Genomic DNA, 25,807 nt, shown 5'->3' on the forward strand with positions numbered 1-25,807 from the left:
TAGTACAGGGGACATTTGAGACCTTGCTCCTTGGCATATGTCATCAGTTTGGCCCCAATAAATTCTTACTTAAAAAAAAAAAAAAGAGGAAAAAAACCCTCAAACCTTATTAGTAGCATAATAATGTAAGCTAACTTAAATTTGGTCTCTATATCACTTCAATAAATATATAAAAATGTATAATTATAAGTTTAGTAGTTTGAAACAAAGGAAAGCAATCCTACAAAAATTCTTACCCAGGAAAAATTATATTGTTCAATAAACCCCTTCCTTTAAAATTTTGTATTTCAGCTTCATACTTATTTGGCTTAAAATGCTCATAAAAAAGAAGAAGAAAGGAGAAAGGAGAAAGGAGAAAGAAGAAAGAAGAAAGAAGAGGAAGAAGAAGAGAATCAAGGGTACATAGAAACAATGAAATATACTTGGCCATAAAAAGGAATGAAGTCTTGCCAATTAAAACAACATGGATGTACCTAGAGAGTTTTAGGCTAAGTGAAATGAATTAGATAGAGTAAGACAAATACCATATGGTTTCACTTTTATGTGGACTCTTCAAAAAACAAAACAAAACAAATGAACAAGTAAAATAAAAATAGACTCATATAAACACAGACCAAAGGGATGGTTAGGGAATGAGTTGAAATGTTAAGGGGAACAGAGTCGATATATTGTCATGCGTTTTCGGGATGACAGATGATTACTAGAATTAGTGGGGTAATCACAGGTAATGTATAAAAATGTCGAATCATTATATTGTACACCTGAAACTAAAATAATCAATACAATATAGTGTACCAGCTATAACTAAATACTTAAAAAAGACTGGAAGAAAACACATTAAAGATGTTTCCACTGGGACTATGGGATTTTTAAATTCTCTCTTCCCTTTCCTTTCTGAATTTCTCAACGTATCTACAATAAACATTTTTCACTTTTATTAATAAAAGAAGAAGGCAGAGTATGTTTTGCCTCTACCTACCTTGGTGGTAATAGTAATTGGAGCCCCACTAGAAGGGAGTAAAGAAGGTTCCTTAACAATGGCCACTTACGGCACCCATTACACAATAATGTTATTACTTGTTTAATTGTATTATACACTCACTGGCAATCTCATGAGGTCTTGGACCTGGGACTAGTCACTCAAATATCTCTAAAGGCACAGTTAGTTATGGCAAGAGTCAATGAATAAATGAATGGATAATGAACGAATGAATAAATGAAGGTGAAAAATAGGAGACAAACTTGCTCAAAGATGACCATGCAAGCCTAAACACATTTCCCACTCCTGTGTTTCTTGAAAGAGTACATCAACAGCAAAAATCAACTCCATCAGCATTCTTTCTACCCAGTGCAAGATGCAACTTGCTCTGAGTGAACAAACAAAAACTTATTTTCTAACAACAGGTTATCTCTATATTATTATAATGAGGTTTATTACAATTTTGGTTTTACGCACATGAAACCCATTCCTTACAGCGTTTAGGATAAAGCAGAGGCCTTTATCTCTCTCTCTCTCTCTCTCTCTCTCTCTCTCTCTCATATTACAAAGAAGGATTCTGAGATACTCCAGGCAGGAGTCATTGTTATCTACCACATATGATTAATATAGTTTTTCAGCTTAAAAAACAAATCGTTAATACCAAAAGTATATAATTCAGGGGTCCCCAAACTTTTTACACAGGGGGCCAGTTCACTGTCCCTCAGACCATTGGAGGGCCGGACTATAAAAAAAAAACTATGAACAAATCCCTATGTACACTGCACATATCTTATTTTAAAGTAAAAAAAAAAACAGGAACAAATACAATATTTAAAATAAAGAACAAATAAATTTAAATCAACAAACTGACCAGTATTTCAATGGGAACTATGCTCCTCTCACTGACCACCAATGAAAGAGGTGCTCCTTCTGGAAGTGCAGTGGGGCCGGATAAATGGCCTCAGGGGGCCGCAGTTTGGGGACCCCTGATATAATTCTACTCTCTTACTTTCTTTGTTAATCTGTTAGCATGCCTTAGGGCAAAAATGCTCTGGGTTTGTTAAAAGTTGTTGTATGTAAACACAAAGATAAAAAGCTGTGTTGTTAATGTCTCGTGCTTACCTTGTAAATAAGCACATGATAATCAAACCTTTCAATAACCTATATGTCTTAGAGCTTTTACACGGGCAATTTTTTAAAATGTGTGTGTATACATATCATTATTTCTTACTTGTCCAGCATGTCTCACTAAAAATTAATAATAAATAAATAAGGAAGTGGGCAACAGGATATTTCTAATGTCTGCATGATGGTTACCAGAATGTCTCATAAAAATGAATAAACTGGCCTATTCACCTTACCTTAATAAAATATTGCCTTGATGTTTAAAAAACATTGATAAAGGTTCTAGTATGTGCAGGCTTGGTTCCCAGCAGTGGAGCACTGTCCTAAATGTTTTCTAATTAAACCCTCACATAATCAATTTTGAGGCAAGAACCATCCCACTCATTTTATGGATGAGTAACTGAGGTTGTATTCACTCATGAAATGAAAATAAAAAGTTTATCTTAAGGTTCCCCAATGTCTTTTTCTTTATAAGGAACTGGAATCTTGCCAAAGAATCACAGACTCAAGAAATGAGTGGCCATGAGTAGAGGTCAGTGACTTCATGCAAAGAAATATGAATGTATGCAGATAATAAAAGAAATTAAGGTTCCCAGAGAAGGATCAAATACAATAATCAGCACTTTACCTCTTGCCTATAATATCTCCCAAAAATCCTATATGTCATCAGAGTCAGGAATTTTGTTTTTTGAAGGAGAAAACACAAACCAATACGACCCTCTCTGCTTTTTCACTTAATCTAACACAGTGCGGTAGGCTGGGTCTCCGGTAATCCCCGTAGAAACTAATGTTAACTAAATGCTCCTCCAAATCAGGAGCGAGGGCAGCATGGCCTGAAATATGGACATTGAGATCTTCTCTGTACCACCCACCGGGAGTCAAACTTCAGATTGTTTTTACAAGTGGCTAATCTCTTAGCTTCATGAATTTAGGTAATAATAATAGATTTGAGTCATTAACCAGGAAGAAATGGAATGATCACAGGGTGTTCAAAAATAATGACTTTTTCAAAAAGACATGAAAAACATTCCCTTCGACTTGCTGAAAGTATAAAAAAGAGTCTTTACAGGACCTATTAATTCTTAAATATATATTAAAACAGATAAAATAAACCTTCAAGGTTCAGACAAGTGAAGGAAGCCTCCAAATCTCAGGCGCAAGGTGAGAACATTTAGAGGTATAAATGGAACAAATCCTCTTGAACATGTTTAACAAAACAATCCTACCAAATATATATATTTATCCCTTGATTTAATTTTATATCAAATAGACAAGCAAAATTTTTACTGAAGCCAAAAGACTTGCCCATTGAGTTGATATAGCAGATTAAGGTACATAACAATTATCCAAAGCTTGAAATATGAGAATATCCTCCTACAGTGCTCCCACGTGGGTTTTAAGTAACCTTAGACTTACATTGGCACTGCCACTCAACTACTGAGTTTCAGAGCCCAATAAAACTTCTGACTGATATATACAACATGGAATAGTCATACAGCAGAATCTCACTGGGCAATAAGCAGGAATCAAGAACTGATACATGTCACAACATAGATGAGCCTTAAAAACATTTTGCTAAGAGAAAGAACCCAATCATAAAGGATGACATTTGTATAATTTCCTTTATATATACTTTATATTAAATGTCCAGCATAACAAATACACAGAGACAGAAAAATTATTACTCGGTGCTTGTCTAGGGATAAGGGGGTCAGAGGGAAATGGGGAATGACTGCTAATAGGTACCGGGTTTCTTTCTGAGGTGATAAAAATTTTCTAAAGTTGATTGTGATGGTGGTTGCATAATTCTGTGAATTTAACAAAAATCACTAAATTGCACGCTTTAAGTGGATAAATCGTATGAAATGATAATTATATCTTAATAAAGCTTTTTAAAAAAACTTCTACAGTCTTCTAGTCATAATTTTAAGCTCTTTTTCATAAAAATCTTAGTTTAGCTCTCTTTACATTAGTTACAATGTACTAGTAAGTTTTTTCTTTTAACTTTAAGTGCTTTCTTTTAGAAATACATACAGAAGTATTTAATGGCTGAAATTATACCTGGGATTTGCCTAAAATAATCCAGTGGGTGTTAAGAAGGGGCAATGGGCATGTGTATAAAGAGGCCATGTGTGGATAGCTACTGAAGCTGGGTGATAGATAAATGGAGGTTCATTATACTATTCTTTTTATATTTATTGAGATTTTAAAATTTTATAATAAAAGATTAAAAGTCAAAGAGTGGTTCATAAAACTTCCTGGGCACTGCTATGCTGCCTCTCTATTCTGTTTATATTTTCTTTTTGAAAACATATACAGATTGGCCCTGGACAGGTAGCTGAGTTGGTTAGAGCATGGTCTTAACATGTCAACGTTACAGGGTTGATCCCTGATCAGGGCACATACAAGAAACAACCAATGACTGCATGAATAAGTGGAACAACGAGTCAGTGTTTCTCTCTCTTTCCCCCTTTCCTTTCTCTCTTAAAATTAATTTAAATATATCTATATATTGAAATATCTACAGATGAAATAACGTGATGTCTGAGATTTGCTTCAAAATAATACAAAAAGTTAATCTGACAAATGGACTAGGAAACATGACAGAAAATTCTTCCCCTGCTCGGAACACCCACCCTCCTGGAGTTATCAGAACACACAGACCCAGCAGCAGAGCCAGGAACACAAAACAATTGTTGGATCTGGGTGAGGATATATGAAGATTCATTGTACAGTGTTTGAATAAATGTAAAATTTTCCATAATGTAAAGTTGTTGTTTTTTTAAAAAGCAACACCTCTCTCACATACATAAACTCAAAAGGTATACTTCTAGTGCGGCCTTTTTCCTAAAACACATAGAGAGCCATAGTGCCTCATGCTGTCCTCAAATCCCATTGCCTTGTACTGGAGACGCAGTATCTGTCAGTTCTGTTGTCACTTTGCAAATTCTGAGGTCAACTTCAGAAACAGGCCACAAAACATGAAAATAACAAACAGTTGCAACTTTGCATATCAAGCTGGGGATCTGGGTGGAAAAATGTCCCTACAGAAGAGAATTTAGTTCCAAATAACTGATTCTTTCCCTGTTCTGGTTTCCTGAGTCCTAGAGACAAGGATACACCCAGCCAACTGGCCCCAGTTAAAGAGACCTCATTTTCTGGCTGATGGTGTTTTTTGTTTGTTTGTTTTTTGTGGTTTTTTAATACTTCACCAACTCCAGCTGGGGTCTGAGTGACATCTAAGTGCATTTACCTCTGGAATAATGAACAATAGTACACCTGATTTGGGGTTTTAATTTTAGAAGGGAAAATAATTATTTTCAGTCTTTGTAAATTAGCTATCTTTGAGAAGATGAGATTATGATTTTACCAAAAACAAATCCCTAAAAATGTATGCAAGTTTCATTTCTGGCCCATGAGATTTAGAGAATGAAAATGCACCCACCATTTGGCTGAACTTAGTCTGACAAGTGGACTGAAAAGCATAATGGGTCTAATTAAACCCAGTCTAGAATACCCTCCTCCTGGAGGCCTGCGGAAGAGCCCAAGAGCAGGGCTAAGAGCATGGGATTCTTTTTACCTGATGCACAGGCTGTGAACTCCGGGCAACAGAGCAGGCGTTGTACCACAGTAAGATCACCCAGCATCAAAGTATTTCAAAGAGGAACAAACTGGCATCAGTTTAAGTATAAAATGTCAGGCCAGGCTCCAGGTACTTAATGTTCTTTTCAAACAATTACTTTGGATTCAATGAGTTCTCCCTATATTCTTAGAAGTTGGTCTTAAATCTGGGTATGGGTACACCTGCCAAAGGTCAATTTTTATGCATTCAGAACAGACATTCATTACAGTTCTTAGTCAAAACATTAGGCACCACCAGACTTTTAGTTTTAGTTAGTTCATAAAAAGGTCACTTACTTTAAAATAGTCATCTTCCACAATCTTTCCACAAAGACCTGCTTTCAAGTCTCCCAACCCCAGGCAAACCTCAAGAGTTTGAATGCCTTGAAAGGTGTGAAATCGCTATGAGGCAGGGAAGAGTAACCACCCCACACCCCACCTTTGCCCCAGATCAGCCTTTGCCATTGGAGGAGGCAGAGTCAGGCCCCTGAGCAAGGCAGTCATCTCAGCTCACTACTCCAGCTCCCAGGCTCTGGTGAGCTCAGGTATAATGATGGTTCAGGTTCTGGAGAATTAAATTTTGCACAGCCGTCTGTGTGGCTCCAGGAACCCAATGGGGGGTCAGGGCCTGCCTTTAATGACCAGGTACAAGCATGAGAGTAAACACACCCTACTGCCTTCTTCACTCATCCCCAGATACATTTCACATTCATCGCGTGTCTTAAAAGGGGGGGGGGGGCAGTAAGTGATATGCTTCAGTCAAGCTGTCACTTCGTCCATTCTACAAACATACCTACCTACTATGTGCCAGGCAGTACTGATACCCCAGTGACCAAAACATGAAAACTCCTGACCTTCTCGCAGGGTACTGGCCTTGTTAGCACAGCAAACACGCAGTAGCCAAAGAAGTTTAATCATTTTCCTTCAACTTTCCTACCACCCCCCACCATCCATCCAATCTCCCAAAGAACTGGGAATCTGCTTTTATTCTATTGGTTTGACAGGGACAACAAAATCCTGTAGCTTGCGAGGAACAGACACTGTCCAGGTGCAGCCTAATTCACCCGCGAACTCCACTCTTTTGGAGCCTTTTTTACCCAAAAATTTCAACTGGCCGGAGGTGCTCTGCTCCCCACCTGCAGCCCCGGGAGCCAATCATGGGACAGTAGAGGGGCCCGCAGAAGTCTCCCGCTCCCTGGATGGGCCCTACGGAGGCGAGCGGGACGCGCAAGGCACTCACCGAGGAGCCAGCCCAGAACGGGCACGAGTTCTTCACCTGCGGGGAGCTGCTCAGCGATAGCGCCCCGAAGCTGAGCGCCACCATGCAGCAACCCAGGATCAGCTGCAGCAGCCCAAGCGACAACAGCGGCCGAGCCGGCAGCAGCGCGGAGCTCGGGGCCGCGGCGGCAGCGGTGGCGGCAGCCCGGCGGGAGGAGAGCGCGGGCGGCGCGGCGAGCGCCCCGGCGGCGGGGGCGGAGAAGCGAGGCCGCACCGGGGGCGGCAGCACCGCTCGGGGCCAGCGCGGCCTCAGCGGGGGCAGCGGGGGCTCCTGGACAGCGGTGGCCGTGGCCCCCGGGCCCCCGGCCTGCGGCCCTGCCGAGAGCCCGGCCACCGGGCAGCAGGAGCCCGGGAGCACCACGGGCAGGGACATGGACGGGCGGGGAAGGGAGCGGCCAGTGGCGGCAGGGAGGGGCCGTGGACCGGAGCCGCGGGCGCTGCGCACTGGGCACCTCGGGCGCGCTCCGGGGCCCGGGGGGAGGGAAGGAAATACGCACAGCCCAACCACTTGCTGCTGCCGCCGCCGCCGCTGCCACTGCCGCTGCCGCCGCCGCCGCCACTGCCGCTGCCCCGGCCCCCGCCGGCCGCACCCACCTGCCAGCCGGTGCGCCCGCCTGCGTCTGGCCCCCGGCGTGCCTTCACTCTCACCCACGCACACCCACTCGCGCCCTGCACTGGGACCGCGGGGCTGCTGCAACCTTTGGGTCACAGCCGAACCCGCGCCCGCTCCCGGGGGTCCAGGAAAGATGCCTAGCTCCATTCTTTAAAATAGACCCGTGGGGCTAGGAGGCACCCCCTCAGACAGCGTGCGCTCGAGCTGGAGTGCGGCCACCTGAGAGCCTGTCCCCCACCCGCCGAGCTGGAGCTGGACAGCAGCGCAAGAGAAGCGTAGTGAACCCTCGCCCTTTTCTGGTTCAGCCAAGAGAAGGACCCTGGCAATGTTTATTGCGGAGGGAGCCCAGCTTTAAACTTACCCTCCCACCCCCCCAGGAGGGGTGACGGCAGGAGGAGTGGCCATAGGTGACTTGGTGGAGAAAGTCTAAGCCGCAGGGCTCCTGGAAAGGACCGAGCAGCGCGAAGTCACCACTCGCTGGGCTTCCGGGCGCTGACTGCTCTGCTGCTGGGCCTCCTGGAAGGAGTTGGGGGAGGGGGCGGAGCGCGTTGGCAAAGGCCGGGTGCTTTCCTAGCACTAGGGTAGGAAAAGTGTGAGCATGAGGTTACCTTGAAAGTATCCAGAATCCAGAAAGAAAGAACTGGGGGCAGCCCAAAGCACGTGGCTAAGGTTACACTCAATGCCCACCTCATCTTGGTGAACTATATTAGGCTAGTGGAACATAAAATCCCAATCTTAACCTCTCTCCCCTCAAAAGAAATCCTAACCCGATTTTGGTAATTTATAAGACATATTTATTTAGAGGTATTTTAAAAAAATAAAGATTTGACGGTTTTCCCTAATTGTATATACCGTTCCCTTGGAAGGATTCTTTTGTGTTGGAAGTGTAATCTAGTGTAATAGATTTTCCAGGTTAAGAACCACAGAACTGCCTGACCAGGCGGTGGTGCAGTGGATGGAGTGTCGGACTAGAGGACCCAGGTTCAAAACCCTGAGGTCCCCAGCTTCAGCCTGGGCTCAACAGCTTGAGCATGAGTGACTGGCTTGAGTGTGAGATCATCATAGACATGATCCCATGGTCGCTGGCTTGAGCCCAAAGGTCACTGGCTTGAGCCCAAAGGTCATTGGCTTGAAGCCCAAGGTTGCTGGCTTGAACAAAGGGTCACTCGCTCTGCTTTAGCCCTCTGCCCCACCCCCCACCCCCCACCCCGTCAAGGCACATAGGAGAAAACAATCAGTGAACAATAAGGAGCTGCAATGAAGAATTGATGCTTCCCATCTCTCTTCCTTCCTGTTGGTCTGTCCGTATCTGTCCCTCTCTCTGACTCTCTCTGTCTCTGTAAAAAAAAAAAAAAAGGAACCAGAGCACTGCCTCCTTATAATTGTGTATTTAACATCCTCCTGCCCACTAAAACAAGGGAAATGTGTTATGTTTTTATGCTCTGTTTGCCAAAGCTATAATTATTTTGGTCATTCATTACTTCAACCCACAATGTGATGCACTGCCAATGTGTACGTGTGTTTATATATATATACTTTTTGAATTATTAGCTCTGTGACTAAGAGTCCCTAAGACTTCTTTTACAAACTCCTCTTAGAAATAAACTTCAAATCCTAGAGAAAAAGATCTGTCTTTTAAAATAAATGTTTTAAAGTATGTTGCCTCATGTTCTTAAATTGCAGGTGATGGTTAAATTAAAAGCTTCTTGTATGCTGAGTTTATTATACCTTTTATTTTACACAAGCTTCACGGTATTTTATTTTTAAGGTCCTACTACACCGTACAATACAAAAAGTCTGACTAAGTCTTGAGAAATTCCATCAGCTTAACAAATCTATCGCACTGGTAAATCCTTGACCTCTGAAATGTACTAGCCTCGACCTGGAAATGCTGAGGTCGCCGGTTCGAAACCCTGGGCTTGCCTGGTCAAGGTACATATGGAAGTTGATGCTTCCAGCTCCTCCCCCCTTCTCTCTGTCTCTCTCTCCTCTCTCTCCTCCCCCCCCCTCCTCTCTAAAAATGAATAAATAAATAAAAAAATTTAAAAAAAAAGAATTCTTTAAAAAAAAAAAGAAAAAAAAGAAATGTACTAGCAATGTTGGTGCTAGAAGTCAGCTAGCTTCCATCCCTTGGCTGGTTAATGACTGGAAAGGGAAGAGTTTCAGGGGAACTGATAACCTTCTGTTTTTTGCTGTAGGTACTCATTACATGTGCGAGGTTTACTTTGAGAAAATTCACGGAGTTATACAACGTGCACTCTGCTCTGTTTTATAAACACTTTAAACTATTCCTAAGAACTTTACCCTTAAATTTTTAATTCTGTTTTCCTAAATAGAAACAGATGATAGCAGAGGTAATTAAAATTCATAGACAGTTTTATCCAATAGCTTTACTTATTTTTTCAGACCACTAAAACTTTTCCAAAGTTGCTAATTAAGAGTTGCTGCATGGTAGTTTTCTTTTTTTGTTAATGGCCACATTATAGCTGTAAGTTCCTTTTTCTGCTTATCTTAAACCTGAATCTGGGTAACATTGCACCAACCTTCAAGGTTATGCCAAACAACATTCTTGAGTATTTGAGTTTCTGAGTTTTAGATTTTGTAACCCAAATTTGATTTTTTTGCATCCCCCAAACACTTGCTTCCCATAAGTCCTTAGTTATACCTGATCAAGCTGAGCTGTATGAAACTAAACATTTATAGGATGATTCAGAGTCATGTATTTCAAATCAGATTGGCTTCCAAAATAAAGTGAAGACTTTACAAAAGAGTCTGGCAGCTCCTCAAAAAGTGAAACATAGAGTTATCATTTGACCCAGAAATTTCACTCCAAGGTATATACCCAAGGGAAATGAAAACATATGTCCACACAAAAACTTGTACACAAATAGCATTACTCACAATAACCAAAAGGTAAGAGCAGCCCAAGTGTGCATGAATGGGTAAACAAAATCTGATAATCCATGCAATGGAATATTTTTGACAATAAAAAGAAATGAAGTACTGATACACTCTATAACATAAATAAACTGTGAAAACATTATGCTAATACTAAGCCAAATAAGTCAGATAGAATAGGACAAGAGCCATACAATTTCACTCATAGGTAGGCTATAAAACAGAAAGCAACAAATGACCAAACAAAACAAAACAAAAAAAGTCATAGAACCACATAACAGAATGGTGGGAAGAGGGTGGTGGAGGGGAGAAAGAAGAGGGTCAAGGGAGTCAGATATATGGTGATGGAAGGAGACTAGACTTTGGGTGGTAAGCACACAATGCAATATATAGATGATGTATTATGGAATTATACTCTTGAAACTTACATGATGTTATTAATCAATTCCATGCCAATAAATTTAATTTAAAAAGCAAACATTATACAAAGTAAAAGAAGCCAGTTATAAAAGATCCTATATTATATGATTCTATTTATATAAAACCTCCAACCCGTGGTAATGCAGTAGATAAAGTGTCAACCTGAAACACTGAGGTCACCGGTTCAAAACACTGAGCTTGCCCGGTCAAGGCACAGACAGGAAGCAACTACTATGAGTTAATGCTTCCCACTTCTCTCTCCGTCTCTCTCTCTCTCTCTCTCTCTCTCTTCCCCCCCCCTCTAAAACTCAATCAATAAAATGAAATATATGAAACCTCTAGAATAGACAAATCAATAGAGACAGAGAGTAAATTAATGGTTGCTCATGGTTGGGGGGATGGGGGGATTAACTGGGGGATGGGGGATGGCTAAATGGTATAGGGTTACTGTTTGAGGTGATACAGTGTTCTAAAATTGTCTGTGGTGATGACTTCACAACTCTGTAAATAGATTAAAAATCACTGAATTGTACACATTAAATGGGTGAATTGTATCTCAGTAAAGATACATGTGAACTATATCCCAATAAAGCCCTTAAAGTGAGGGAACATGTGGAAAAATGGAATCAGATATTTATTTCATTAATGTCAGTAAATGTCCAAGGAAACAGGAGTTGAGGTGTACTGCTCTGTGGGACCCAGCTTCCAGCTTTCCTCAAGAGCAAAGCCAAATTCCAAAGAGAAATTTTCACCAACTCTTCCATTCCCTGCACTCTCTACTCCTCCCAAACAGAGCCTTTACCGCCCAGGAGTTTAAGCTCTTCGCTCAGCTCCCACTGGACACCTTTGAGCAAGCTCCCAGTTCCTCCTAGTCTTTCTCAGAAGACCCACCCTATCCACTAATTAGAGGGGAGCTGCAGCTAAAACTTATTCGAACATGTTCCCTGACAACCCGCCTCCAGCTCTCTTAGAAAGAGAGAAGAGTTTCTCTGAGTAAGGCACAGTGGGCTATAGAAAGCTTCATTGAATAGGGTGACTTTGGAGCAGCTTCTCAAAATGTGGTCCACAGACCACAGGAATATTAGCAAAGCGCATCAAAATGCAAGTTCACTGGCTTCCCCCACACCCACTCTGACACACAGGATAAGAGACCTGGGAACCTGCATTGTAACAAATTCCCCAAGACATTAATAGATGGAACTCTTCAGACTCCCGAATTTTTATATGAGGATTTTTATGTGGGAGGGGACTAGAGGTAGCAAACTAACTGGAAGGGGAAGGCAGAGGACTTGACTTAAAAATAAACTGAGATGTAAATGTGCTGGGGGTTGAGGCTTTGCTGGTCCTCACCAGGCACAACTGTCCAGCTGAGTTTTATGGACAGGAAGGATTTAGATCATTGGTTCTAATGAAAAGGGTACCATATTAGGAGCCAGACATGCTGGGCTGCAGCTTCTCCGCTACTCTGTGATCGTGAGCCAGTCCCAAGCTTCTCTAGTCTCAGTGGCTTCCTTGGTCCAGTGCAAGTTTGTGACGCTTCGTCTGCCTGAGACTGCACCATGTGGTCAGCTGGAGTCCCCAAGGCTTGCAATGTTGAAGACAGCCATTCTCAATGCCATGGTTTCTCAGATGACCATCAAGAGAGCAAGAACAAAGAAAAACAGGTGAATTTGGGTGTGGAATCTTTAAACTTGCAGACTCAAAATGCCCTGGACAAAACCATAGACTTCAGGTTCCACAGTCTCATGATTTTCCATGAGGGACTGTGTTGTATGAGGACTGCATTGGGGATATGGAGTGGCAACTTCAACTATAACATTTCATTTTGCAGAGAAAGGACTGTGGATTTTTTTTTCTTAATTAAGAGAAAGAATGGAAGAAAGAAAATGACGCTGAGCAGAGCTGGGCAAAACGCGCACTCCATGTTTAACGTTGCAGACTGATTGTTAAGGATTTTTAATGCCACTGGACCCAAGACAGATTTATTGTTATACAGAAGGGCTGTAGCCATTCTTTTATTCTCTTTGTTTAAATTAAATACTGAAAGGATCTTATAATGCAAATTCCACAAAAGATAAGTCAACCACCCTAAAAATTATTTATGGCTTATGAATTTCTATGGGAGATAAGCTACATACATATATGTAATAAAAGATATCTTATAAGAATGTGAGAGTGTGCAAATGCATTAGTGTGTGTGGTGTGTGTGTGTGTGTGTGTGTGTGTGTGTGTGTATGTGAGAAACCTTGTAATATCAGAGCTTCCTGCAGGTTCAAGTTTCTCTAGCAGTCATAGCTGTAATTCACCTTTGTGCAGAGAACATTTCTTTTTTCTGGGGCAATCTCTTGAACAGCCTTTTAGTTATGCAAATATAAAGCCTAGACCCTCCTGAAACAAATATGTTTAGGAAAGCTGTAGGATAAAAGATGTCGTCTGCTTGAAGTAAGCATAGTTTCATATCTTCCTCCATTACCAGGCTCTTGGTCTGGGGCACTGGCCAGTCTCAAAAGGGAAACTTTAAAATATATATATAATTTCTCCTAATCAGTCATGGTGCAGCAGATAAAGCACTGACCTGGGATGCTGAGGACCCAAGTTAGAAACCCCACACCACTGTCTTGAGCATGGGATCATCAACATGATCCTGGGGTCGCTGGCTTGAGCCTAAAGGTTGCTGGCTTGAGCAAGGGGTCACTGGCTTGGCTGGAGTGCCCCCCCATCAAGGCACATATGAGAAGCAATTAACAAATAACTAAAGTCATGCAACTACAAGTTGATGCTTCTCATTGCTCTCTCTTTCTCTCTCTCTCTCTCTTTCTCATACACACAAATACATATGTATATATACAATTTCTAAGCCCCTAGTTGCAGAGATATTAATTTATGAGGTTAATACTCTTGTTTCTCTTCATATCGTATAAATCTTTCGCCTTTTACTAATTTATGAGGTCTACAGTGGGGTGAGGCCCATGCAGATATATTTAATAAAATCTCAGAGGTTGGTGATGTCCTGGAAAGTTATGTCTCAGAAACCAATACACCTTTCTGTGTGTGGGGAGGAAGGGTGAGGGGGGGTGTTTCATTCTGGCAACTTTTCATGGAAAATAGGTCCTTCAGCCCCCAAAGATAGTCAGCGGATTGGCACTTCTGCCCATCAAGCTGAAGGAAAAACAAAAAGAGGGACTTGGCCCAGGCTCTGGACAGCCCATGTAGACTGAGTTGCAGATGGCCCCATATATTGGGTTTTTCAAGTCTGACAAACTCTGTGGAAAATGTACAAATTCACTAAATTCAAATTTCTTAGCCAGTGACCTACTGAAGACCACAAAGTCACCAAGTGGGAGACACGTGGCACTTTTCCTGAAAGGGGAGGCCACAATTGCTGCCACCTATCCTGCGAGAGGTTGAGGTTGTTCCTCAGCCCGGAAATGAGACCTGAGGAAAGTAGAGCTTAGAATGTAGGAAGTGGAATAATCCCTTACTTTCTCTGAGCCTCCTGGTAATACTAGCTACTGGTTTTGACAGTCTACTATTAGGCTTTGTGTACATTATTCCTAATACAACATCTCTACCAGGCAGATCCTCGACTTAATTGAGTCAGAAAGGAAGGGAAATAAATGGAAGGAAATTACTCATCTTTGTTCCTCTTGCACTCATAGTTCCTATTTGCTTTTCAACAGTCCATAAGGATAACGGAAAAATAAAGTTGATCTCATGAAATGTTATGATACTAAATCATTCTCCCAGCTATTTTGATCCCCAAAACGGCTTCCCTTGGTAGTAAGTGAGAGTTCTGTGCATTTGATATAGTTCTACCTCCACTTTCTGATTTAATAAATTGACATGCTGATGTATATCAGTCTTTTGTGCCAGGTTCATCTTTACTCCTGGGTTTTAAACATGCTGTTCCCTCCGTCAAGGACATTGTTCCATGCTTACTCCCATGGTCCCCAGCTCACATGCACACATTTCCCAGAACACTCTTCCCATCCCTAAATAATATATTGGAGATCCTTTACTACAGAAAATCATTTCCAACATCTCTACAAGCTGCCCTAGAAACCATATAAGGTGTCCATTCTTTGTGCTTCACATCATTGTCTACTTCCCATCATAGATTTCCCCATATCATATTGTTATGCCTGATTTTGCATCTAGATTCCTGTCTAGATTCTGCGTGCAGAAGACATTCCATAAATGGTAGCTTGTATTTTTGTGGCATGATCAAGACGGGAATTTTTTTTGCTACCCTGAAGGACTCCTGTTTCTGTTCAACCCTGAAAGTGATTGCTGAGGAGAGCATGTACTGCTTTCTGCCACAGAAAGCTTGCCAAGCCTGCCCTCCTTGTCAGTTCGAGTGGATGGATGGATGGATGGATGGATGGATGGATGGATGGATGGATGGATGGTCGGTCTTTGCTTTTTCTCTCACTTGCTGTGTAATCTTAAATAAGTCACATCATCTAATGGGCTTCAGTCTTTTCCATTAATGAGAGGTGGGGTGGGGGAGATAGGGAGCGATTTAGACTAGTTTATGTGCATAGTTCTTTCCAGTTTTAACATAAAATTATAAACAGCAGCATTTAGAATTGTTATCTTCTCAAGATGCCTTGATCTCCTTTGAATAAAAATATCCTGATTATGAATCATCTCAGTGGGAAAGTACATAGATATGTGTGTGTGTGCGTGCGTGTGTGTGTGTGTGTGTGTGTGTGTGTAAACAAAGCTGAAAGAGAAGCCTGGGTCCCGAAACCCTGGTGTCAGGCTACCTGCCACCCAAATATCAGGTGTCCCGTTCACAGTGGCTATGTTATCTGTCAGCCTCAGGACTTAGCCCCAGAGACTAGGAGCTGTGCCCCTCTCCAACTCAGAGGCTGTGCAGCTTAGGATATGACCAAGAATGTGCTTTCTGTGACACACCTCTGAGGGGACTGATGCAACTAAAACCCAAACCATCTTTGTTGGGATCGGGTGGATGAGTGGAGATCTGGGAATGGGTGGTGGGGAACAGTGGTGCAAGGTTTTCATTGTTCTTGGAAGTGGTGTATGGATGCAGTTTGGGAAAAACCTCTGAGGACCCTGGAGGTTCCTAACCATAAGCCTTATAAACAGAAATCCTGATGTCAACATGTAGTAGAGGATTCAGCAGTGAAAAATGCTGAATGCACTTAACCAGAGTTAAACCTCAAACAGCACTGAAAAGCAATATGCTATGGAGCAACCAACCATGCAGAATATCAAGAATCAGAATAAGCAGACAGATACTAGACACTTACATGTTTTATAATATTGTATTAAATATTGTATTAATCTTTCAGGCACATCCTCTCATATAATACCACTAATAACCATGTCAAGTAATTTTTTACTCATTTAAAGATGAAGAACATGAGGTTCAGAGATATACAATGACTCTCTCAAAGTGAAACTGCAGAGCCAAAGCAAAACTCTAGTGCTTCTGACATCTAATTCAGTTTTTCCCCAGTATATCACAGCCAACAGATAGATAGATAGATAGAGTTTATATATGTGTGTGTGCTTTCTGTGACACCTCTCTCTCTCTCTCTCTCTGTCTCTCTCTCTCAGAGAGAGGGACGGAGACAGACAGGCAGCAGGAAGGGAGAGAAATGAGAAGCATCAATTCTTTTTTGCGGCACTTCAGTTGTTCATTGATTACTTTTTCATATATATATATATATATATATATATATATATATATATATATATATATGACAGGCAGACATAGCTAGACAAGCAGGAAGGGAGAGAGAGAAGAGAAGCATCAACTTCTAGTTGTGTCACATTAGTTGTCCATTGATTGCTTCTCATACATGCCCTGAAAGGTGGGAAGGGAAGCTCAAGCCAAGCTAGTGATGCCTTGCTTAAGCCAGCAATCCTGGTTGAGCTCAAGCCAGTGACCTTTGGGTTCAAGCCAGTGAACATGGGAATATTTCAATGACCCCACTCTCAAGCCAATGACCCCATGTTCAAGCTGGCAAGCCTGCACTCAAGCCAGATGAGCTGTGCTCAAGCTAGTGACTTCTGGGTTTCAAACCTGGGATCTCAGCATCCCAGGTCAACACTGTATCCACTGCACTACCATTGGTCAGGCATATCACAGTACCGGTAATTTTTTGTATAACAGTGCTCATCATTCAGGAAAGTATGGGAAAGGGCCCTCAAATTAAAAAAGACATCTTCAATTTTGTCTGTGTGTCCCCATTTCCAGGAACTGCTCTTTGCCCTATCCCAACCATGTGGCCCAGTCAGGGCTGCCATGTTCTAACCTGAACCCACCCCTGTCTGGAGGTTAGGTCTGAGGCAGGCATCTGACCTAAGGGGGCCCTCACAGCACCTCTTCTCCGGACTACAATTAGTTGGTCCTTGTCAATGGCTTCATCATTGTGACTTCAAGTAGAACAAATCTGTGTAAGGTGTGCCCAAATCAAAAATTACAAAGATATCCTTTGTAATATTTCCTAGAAAGATGTTTGATCAATTTCAGCATCTATCTCTCTAAGTGAAAGAAGCCAGTCATAAGCAATCACATGGTATACATTTCATTTATAAGAAATGTCCAGAAAAGGCTAATTTATAGAGGCAGAGAGTAGACTAGTGGTTGCTTAGGGTTGGGGGGAATTGGGGTATAGCTAAAGGGCATAGGGTATTTTTTTTGAATGATGAAAATATTCTAAAACTGTAGTGATAGTTGCACATATCTGTATACTAAAACCTATTAAATGGTAAACTTTAAATGGGTAAAATGTAGAGTATGTGAACTATATCTCAATAAGGCTGTTAAAAATCAATTTCTGACTTTTAAAGCCTCTTAATAAAACAAATGACATAAATTCTTTTCTTCCTTTTCTTTTTTCTTTTTCTTTTTTCCTTTTCTTTTTTTTGTGGCAGAGACAGAGAGTCAGAGAGAGGGACGGAGACAGACAGGCAGCAGGAAGGGAGAGAAATGAAAAGCATCAATTCTTTTTTGCAGCACTTCAGTTGTTCATTGATTACTTTTTCATATGTGCCTTGGCTGGGGGGCTACAGCAGACTGAGTAACCTCTTGCTTGAGCCAGTGACCTTGGGCTCAAGCTGGCAACCTCGGGATCTCAAACCTGGGTCTTCTGCATCCCAGTCCAATGTTCTATCCACTGTGCCACTACCTGGTCAGGAAAATTCTTAAGATTATATTTATCTCAAACCATTATCAAAAGCACATAAAACAATTTCATTAAATTTAGGAATAAGTTAAGAATGTCTGCGTTCTCTACTTGAAATGTTAATCTAGCTTTTCTAGTTAAAGAAAGACAAATATTTAAAAGGAGAATAATTACTACAATTTCAAATATATAACATAACTTAAAAAATACAATAATCCTAAATATACACAACATGAAAGAAAAAAGAAACCTGTCTAATTCAAACATCTTTAAAATTAAATTTAAAAACCATATTTAAGAACCACAGACTGCCATCAATTTCAGAGTTAGGTGGGGAAAAGACATTTATATACAATAAAATCAGACCAGTGGAAATCCAACCAAGTGACTAACGCTGGTGGGACTTCTGGATTTTATAAGCAGGTAAAGGCTCAGCTATTTGGATAAACTGAATACAGCTAGTTGTCTACATGAGCCACACTTCTTTTTTAAGTTGTGAAGTCAAGTCACAGAAACCAAAATAATAATAATAATAAATAAGATCTCAACACCACAGTGGTATCAGTGAGAAGAAATGTGCTGGACGTCTCTAGCTCAGGTCACACCCAGTCTAATTTCTATTCTAATCAATCCCAGTTAACTAAGATGGTACCATGTCTCATCCAACTGAATATAATTTAAGACAGCATTATTCTGTGTATCACTAAGGAAGACTAGCTGCTACCAATTAAGGTGCCATTAATTGTTAAGATACGTCACAATTTCAGAGATGTTAAAATGTGGGGAGAAAAAGAGCATATTAAAATAGATGAAATTTCCTTTGAATAAGCACCTTTGAACCCTATAAGAATTTAAAATAAAATATTCTGAACTCTTATCAACTCTATTAGCATCCCTTAGTGAATAGCAAGTTTTAATTCTGGGAAGATTTAAAATTAAGTATTAAAAAAATATAAGGGCATCAAAACCATGTAGTAATAGTTCACTGTTTAGAAAGACTCTGTATGTAGTAGATATTCTATGTGTTTGTGATATTGAAAAAAAATGTATTAAGGTGAGAGCCTTCTAACTTCAGTTTAAAATCTTCAATTGGCCTGACCTGTGGTGGCACAGTGGATAAAGCGTCGACCTGGAAATGCTGAGGTCGCCGGTTCGAAACCCTGGGCTTGCCTGGTCAAGGCACATATGGGAGTTGATGCTTCCAGCTCCTCCCCCTTCTCTCTCTCTGTCTCTCCTCTCTCTCTCTTTCTCTCTCTCTGTCTCTCCCTCTCCTCTCTAAAATGAATAAATAAAAAACATAAAAAAAATCTTCAATTGAATAACTAAGTTAGGCTTATGGTGTGTTAAAATCCTACTAAGTTTATACACAGAATTGGAACACCTAGGAGAATTTATATTTCACTTATTTATAAGGTTAAGATAATGTATTTGTAAGAGTTAAGTCATCAGGAAAATTTATTTGTTTGGTCAAACAATTAAACTACTTAAGAAGACTATCAAATATCTTAAATTGATAAACAATGTTTGAAATGCTGAAGCAGTTTAATTGAGTTTTAAATAACCAAACAATATTTAAATATCCCTTAAAAATTAGGGATATTTAAAAAAAGCTAGCTGTTCACAACAGCTAGCTTTTAATTAGAATAAATAGTTCTACAAGATCATGAACTATAATAAATTGAAAACAACTTGTTTAAAGCAAAGATAAATTTCTGAAGAGCCTTTCCACACATAAAACCCACTCTAAGCCCTGGCAAGATAGCTTAGTTGGTTAGAGTGTTGACCCGAAGTACAGAGGTTGCCAGTTTGATCCCCGGTCAGGGCACATACAGGACAGTTTGATGTTCCTGTCTCTCTCTCTCTCTCTCTCTCTTTCCCTTCCTCTCTCTCTAAAAATCAATAAATAAAATTTTAAAAATACTTAAAATAAACCCACCCTCAGTGTTACCAGAATACTTGTATTAACAGTCCAGAGGGACACATGACCCCAATCAGAGATCTTGCCTAGAATTTTTCAAACCAGAGTTGGAAAAAAGAGTCTCTGGTGGTGAGGGCTTGGAGTCCAGGGCCTTGTGAGCTACCTGTAGTCTCATCTTTGGCTACACTGAGGAAACCAGCCTGCATTGAAAGTGAAGCTTATGGGCAGAGAAAATTGGAGGTAAGACCCAGAGAGATAGAAGCAGGGGGAAGGAGGGAGAGAGAGGAGGAGGGAGGGAGGGAGAGAGGGAGGGAGGGAGAGAGGAAGAACATGTTCTGGTGCCCATGTCTTAGTTTCAGCAGTTCAGGTCCATTTACACTTTAAGCTTCCTGGGTCCATTGGGCTATTCAACTCTTCCTTCAGTTACATGAGAGACCTCAGTCTTTCTAACAAAGTCCCCTTCTCTGACTTTGGATTTCTGCCTCCGGTAACACAAACATTTCAATATTCTGAGGTAGTCTGATAAATTCAAGTAAGACCTTTATAGTAGGAAATCGCCAATTCACAAAGAGTTGTCTCATAGTCAATATCACCAAGTTGTTAATAATGAACAGCCCTGAGAAATCCTGTGCTAGAAAAACTTAGGTTGAAGCTGCTTATTATTTATGGAATACTAAACTTATACAATATACAAGCATTAATTCCTGAACATAAATATGTAAGAGCTAAAACTATGAAATACCTGAAAGAAAAACTCTTCATTACCTTGCATTAGGCAATGGTTTCTTAGATATGAAACCAAAACATAAGCAACAAAAGAAAAAAATAGATGAAGTAGACTTCATCAAAATTCAAACCTTTCGCGCTTCAAAGGATACAGTGTAGAAAATAAAAAGACAAATCACAGAAAGGAAGAAAATTTTTTCAAATAATATGTCTGATAAAGAGCTTATATGCTAAAGAACCCTTACAGATCAATAATAAATATGCAACTAACCCAATTTAAAAATGGGCAAACGGTTGGCTCAGCGGTAGAGCGTCGGCCTAGCGTGTGGAGGACCCGGGCTCTGGTCGCAACATGGCGATGCCCAGGATGGGCAGAGCATCGCCCCCTGGTGGGCAGAGCGTCGCCCCTGGTGGGCGTGCCGGGTGGATCCCGGTCGGGCGCATGCGGGAGTCTGTCTGACTGTCTCTCCCTGTTTCCAGCTTCAGAAAAATGAAAAAAAAAAAAAAAATGGGCAAAGAATCAAAGTAGGCATTTCTTCAAAGAAGGTAAATAGTCAATAAGCACATGAAAAGATGTTCAACACCATTAGTCACTAGTGAAAAATACCATAATGAGATACTACTTCATAACCACCAGAGTGGCTGCAATTAAAAAGACAACAGTAACAGTGTTGGAGACAATGTGAAGAAACTGGTACCCTCACACATGGCTGGTGACCATGGTGCAGCCCATGAAATATTCTTCAGAATAGATCATCTGTTGGGCAACAAAATAAATCTTAACAAATTTAAGAAAACTGAAATAATATCAAGTATCTTTTATAACCAAAGTGATGTCAAATTAGGAATTAATAACAGGCAGAAAGATCACAAATATGTGGAAATTAACACACTCTTGAATGTGGTTCAAAGAGAAATCAAAGGAAAAATCAAAAAGTATCTTGAGACAAATAAAAATAAAAACTAATGTCCACATGCAGAAGAATGAAATTGGACCCCTATCTTATACCCTATACAAAAATTAACCTGAAATGGATTAAAGACCTAAATATAAGACTGGAAATCATAAACCTACTAAAAGAAAACCTAGGGGAAAGCTACTTGACATTGGTCTGGACAATGATTTTTTTTTTTTTTTTTACCATGACACCAAAAGCAGATGCAACAAAAGCAAAAATAGAAAAATAGGATTACCTGTAAGTAAAAACCTTCTCCACAACAAAGAAAACAAAAGAGCAAAAAGGCAACCTATGAAATGAGAAACAATATTTGCAAACCCAGTAACTGATAAGGGGTTATAATATTAAAAAGATGTAAGAAATTCAGCTAACTCAATAGCAAATAAACAATCTAATATTTAAAGAAGCAGAGGACATTTTTCCAAAGAAAACATACAAATGATCAAGAGGTTTATGAAAAGGTGCAGAACATCTCTACTCTTCAGAGAAATGCAAATCAAAACCACAACTGGTATCACCTCACACCAGTTAGGATGGCTATTATCAAAAAGACAGAAGATAACAGAGTTGGCAAGGATGTGGAGAAAAAGGAACCTTATTTATTGCTGGTAGGCATGTAAATTAGCACAGCCTTTATGGAAAACAGTATGGAGGTTCCTCAAAAAAATTAATAGAACTACCATATGACCCAGCAATACATTTTCTAGGTATCTACCTGAAAAATTTGAAAGTATTTATTTTTCGAGATATATGTACCCCTATGCCCACTGCAGCATTATTTATGGTAGCCAAGACATGAAAGGAACCTGAGTGTCCTTCAGTGGTTGACTGAATAAAGAAATGTGGTACAGCCTGAACAGGTGGTGGCACAGTGGATAGAGCATCAGACAGGGATGCAGAGGACCCAGGTTCAAAAACCTGAGGTTGCCGGCTTGAGCACGGGCTCATCTGGCTTGAGCTCAGGATCACCAGCTTGAGCGTAGGATTGCCGGCTTGAGCATGGGATCATAGACATGACCCCAGGGTAACTGGCTTGAGCCCAAGGTCGCTGGCTTGAACCAGGGGTCACTTGCTCTATTGTAGCCCCCTGGTCAGGGCACATATGTGCAAGTAATCACTGAGAAACTAAGGTGCCACAACAAAGAATTGATGCTTCTCATCTTTTTCCCTTCCTGTCTGTCTGTCCTATCTGTCCCTCTCTCTGGCCCTCTCTCTGTCTCTGTCAAATAAATAAATAAATAAATAAATATGGTACATATACACAATGGCAAACTATTCAGCCAGATTAGTAGTTTAGATGAGATACTGCCATTTGCAAGAACGTGAATGAATCTTAAAAGTATTATGCTAAGTGAAATAAGTTAGATGACAAAGGACAAGACCCATATAATTTTACTCTTATGGATAGAAAACAGAAAGTAAAAAACAAACAAACAAGACAAGCAAACAAACTCAGACACTGATAACAATATAGTGGTTACCAGAGAAGAGTAGGGTTGGGGAGAATGAAGAGGGTTAAGGCGGATCAAATTATGAAGATGAAAGGAAATGGGTGATGAGCACACAATTTAATATATAGATGATGTATTATAGAATTTTATACTTGAAGTTTATAAAATATTATTAACCAATGTCAACCCAATAAATGTAAGTTAAAAATGAAGAGCTGTGAAAGAAGCACATGGATTGAGTGTATGGTACAGGTGCCACTGGATACGGCACATAAAGAAGACAGAAATAAACCATCACCACCTCGACAGTTTCAACCTTCTCTCTTTTATGTCCATAGCTTGCCCTGGAGGAATCCCAGCTAATCAGCCAGGTTGCTCCTTCCTTATCCCTTATTTTTTTTAATGAAACACTTCAAAGTGGCTTATACTGCCCATCCTATCGTTTGCTCTTTCCATATAAATGCCAGAATAGTTCATTACAGTCTGCTCCAAATTCCACTACAACCACCAACAAAGTGAGCACACAGAATTAACTGTGTCAAAATGTTTCCTTCTCTACAGCCTCATTCTTCTTGATTTCTAAATGAGCAATTTAAGAGAATTATATCCAGCACCTATTTTCTGAAAACAAGCTAACAAGCAATCACCTTACTTATCCAGAGAAGCCATATGCTGTTTGGTTTTTCCATTCCAAAAATAACATAGAAATTTTTACAGACAGTCACATGGCAGGGAACCAAGAGTTGGAATGCAAAGCCTTCCTGTGTCTTGTGGAAGGCCTCTTCAGTCCTTAAGTAGTTACATTCCAACATCACAAGGAAGCTTAAGGGGCAAATGCAGTAAAGAGAGTGTTAGAGGCAGCCCTAGCATTCCTCTCCCGGGAGATACCAAGTTTGGTCATGCCCTAGGGAAGTTAGGATGCCCTGCAAGAGGTGAAACTTCTAATTAGTTGTGTACGACCTTCTCAAACACTCACCTGGATGCCACCCTTTTTTATTCCTCACCCTTCTTTTCACTTTTTAAAGTGAAGACATTACATGACAATGAAACACTGCTATTTCACCTACTGGCAAAGATGTAGATCAGTTTCTTCCATTCCCTTTCCCACCAATCAAATGCCTTCCTCAAATGCTTTTCCTTGGTTTTTTAATAGCACATAACATATCAGCCTCCTTGGGCAATCCTTTCCTCTTACCTAATCTTCATTTTTTCCAGTGTCCCTAAAACATGATATAGCTATGCCATTAAAATTGGTCATGTCTCTGAACAGACCCAAGAGGACATGCCAATGGCCAACAGATATAAAAAAAGGATGATCATTTTCACTAGCTATTTGAGAAATGCAAATCAAAACTACAATGAGATACCACCCCACACCTGTTAGATTGACTATTATCAACAAGACAGGTAATACCAAGTGTTGGAGAGGCTGTGGAGAAAAAAGAACTCTCATTCACTGCTGGTGGGAATGCAAATTAGTACAATCATTATGGAATAAAGCATGGTGGTTCCTCAAAATATTAAGAATAGAATTACCATATGACCCAGCAATCCTTCTACTGGGTATTTATCTGAAAAACTTGAAAACTGGTACGTAAAGACACATACACCCTCATTCACGGTCATTGCAGCATTATTGACAGTGGCCAAGACATGGAAACAACCAAAGTGTCCTTCAATAGATGATTGAATAAAGAAGATGTAGTACATGTATACAATGAAATACTACTCAGCCATAAAAAATGATGACATAGTGACATTTATGACAACATGGATGGACTTTAAGAACATAATACTGAGTAAAATAAGTAAGTCAGAAAAAGCTAAGAACTGTATAATTTCACACAAAGGTGGATATAAAACTAAGATTCAAAGACATAGATGAAAGTGGTAAAAGGAGATATGGGGAGGGGAATGAGGAGTTAATGGGGGAGGGGTATAAAGAGAGACAAATATAAGGTGACGGAAAATGATTTGGTTTGGGTTGATGGGTATACACCATAACCAACAGTTCAAATGCTATAGAAATGTTTGCCTGATTCCTGAGGGGGACACCCCGAGAAGGCAGGACCCCTCCCTGGAGGACAGAGCTGCTGAACGCCAAGCCAGGCTGTCTGCGTGGCTTCTGTGCCCCACCCCCCGCCCGGGTCCCACAGCTGTCATTTCCCGGCAACCTCCTCCTCAACCCTGCAGACGTCTGGACCTGTGTGGTCTCTTACTGCTTAATTAAAACAGCTTTGCCATGAGAGAAAAAAAAAAAAAGAAATGTTTGCCTGAAACCTATGTACTCTTATTGATCAATGTCACTGTGTTAAAGTTAATTTTCTAAATACAATTTTTTAAATGTTAAAAAAAATTGTTCATGTCATTAAAACTTATCTTGTTCTCCCTGCCCCCTCACCATTTGTGAATGAAAAATAAATAAAAGTAAAAACTTTTTCAACAAATGATGCTGGAGCACTTGGATAACCATGGCATAAAAAAAAATGAACATTGCCCTAAGCCTCACATCTTATATAAAAATCAATTCAAAATGGACCACAGACATAAATGTATCATTAAAATTACAAATCTCTTAGGAAAACATAGTAGAAAATCTTTGGGCTCTAAAGCTAGACAAAGAGGTATTAATTTTAATACCAATTATACAATATATACA

At 40.4% G+C, this 25,807-nt stretch overlaps 1 protein-coding gene across 2 annotated transcripts in view; it reads right to left on the bottom strand.

Annotated features, from left to right (window-relative positions):
* ENTREP1 (endosomal transmembrane epsin interactor 1) overlaps positions 1-7,458 on the bottom strand; it is a 56,742-nt gene extending 49,284 nt beyond the window's left edge. Inside the window, exon 1 of one of the 2 annotated variants that reach the window (XM_066257125.1) lies at positions 6,966-7,458. In XM_066257125.1, coding sequence (XP_066113222.1) covers positions 6,966-7,376 — 411 coding nt within the window. In that variant the 5' untranslated portion in view covers positions 7,377-7,458. The remainder of the gene's footprint in view (positions 1-6,965) is intronic. The other variant, XM_066257124.1, reaches the window with a different exon arrangement.
* Positions 7,459-25,807: the final 18,349 nt, after the last annotated feature.

The sequence above is a fragment of the Saccopteryx bilineata genome, chromosome 2 (genome assembly GCF_036850765.1).
Source record: "Saccopteryx bilineata isolate mSacBil1 chromosome 2, mSacBil1_pri_phased_curated, whole genome shotgun sequence".
NCBI lineage: Eukaryota > Metazoa > Chordata > Mammalia > Chiroptera > Emballonuridae > Saccopteryx > Saccopteryx bilineata.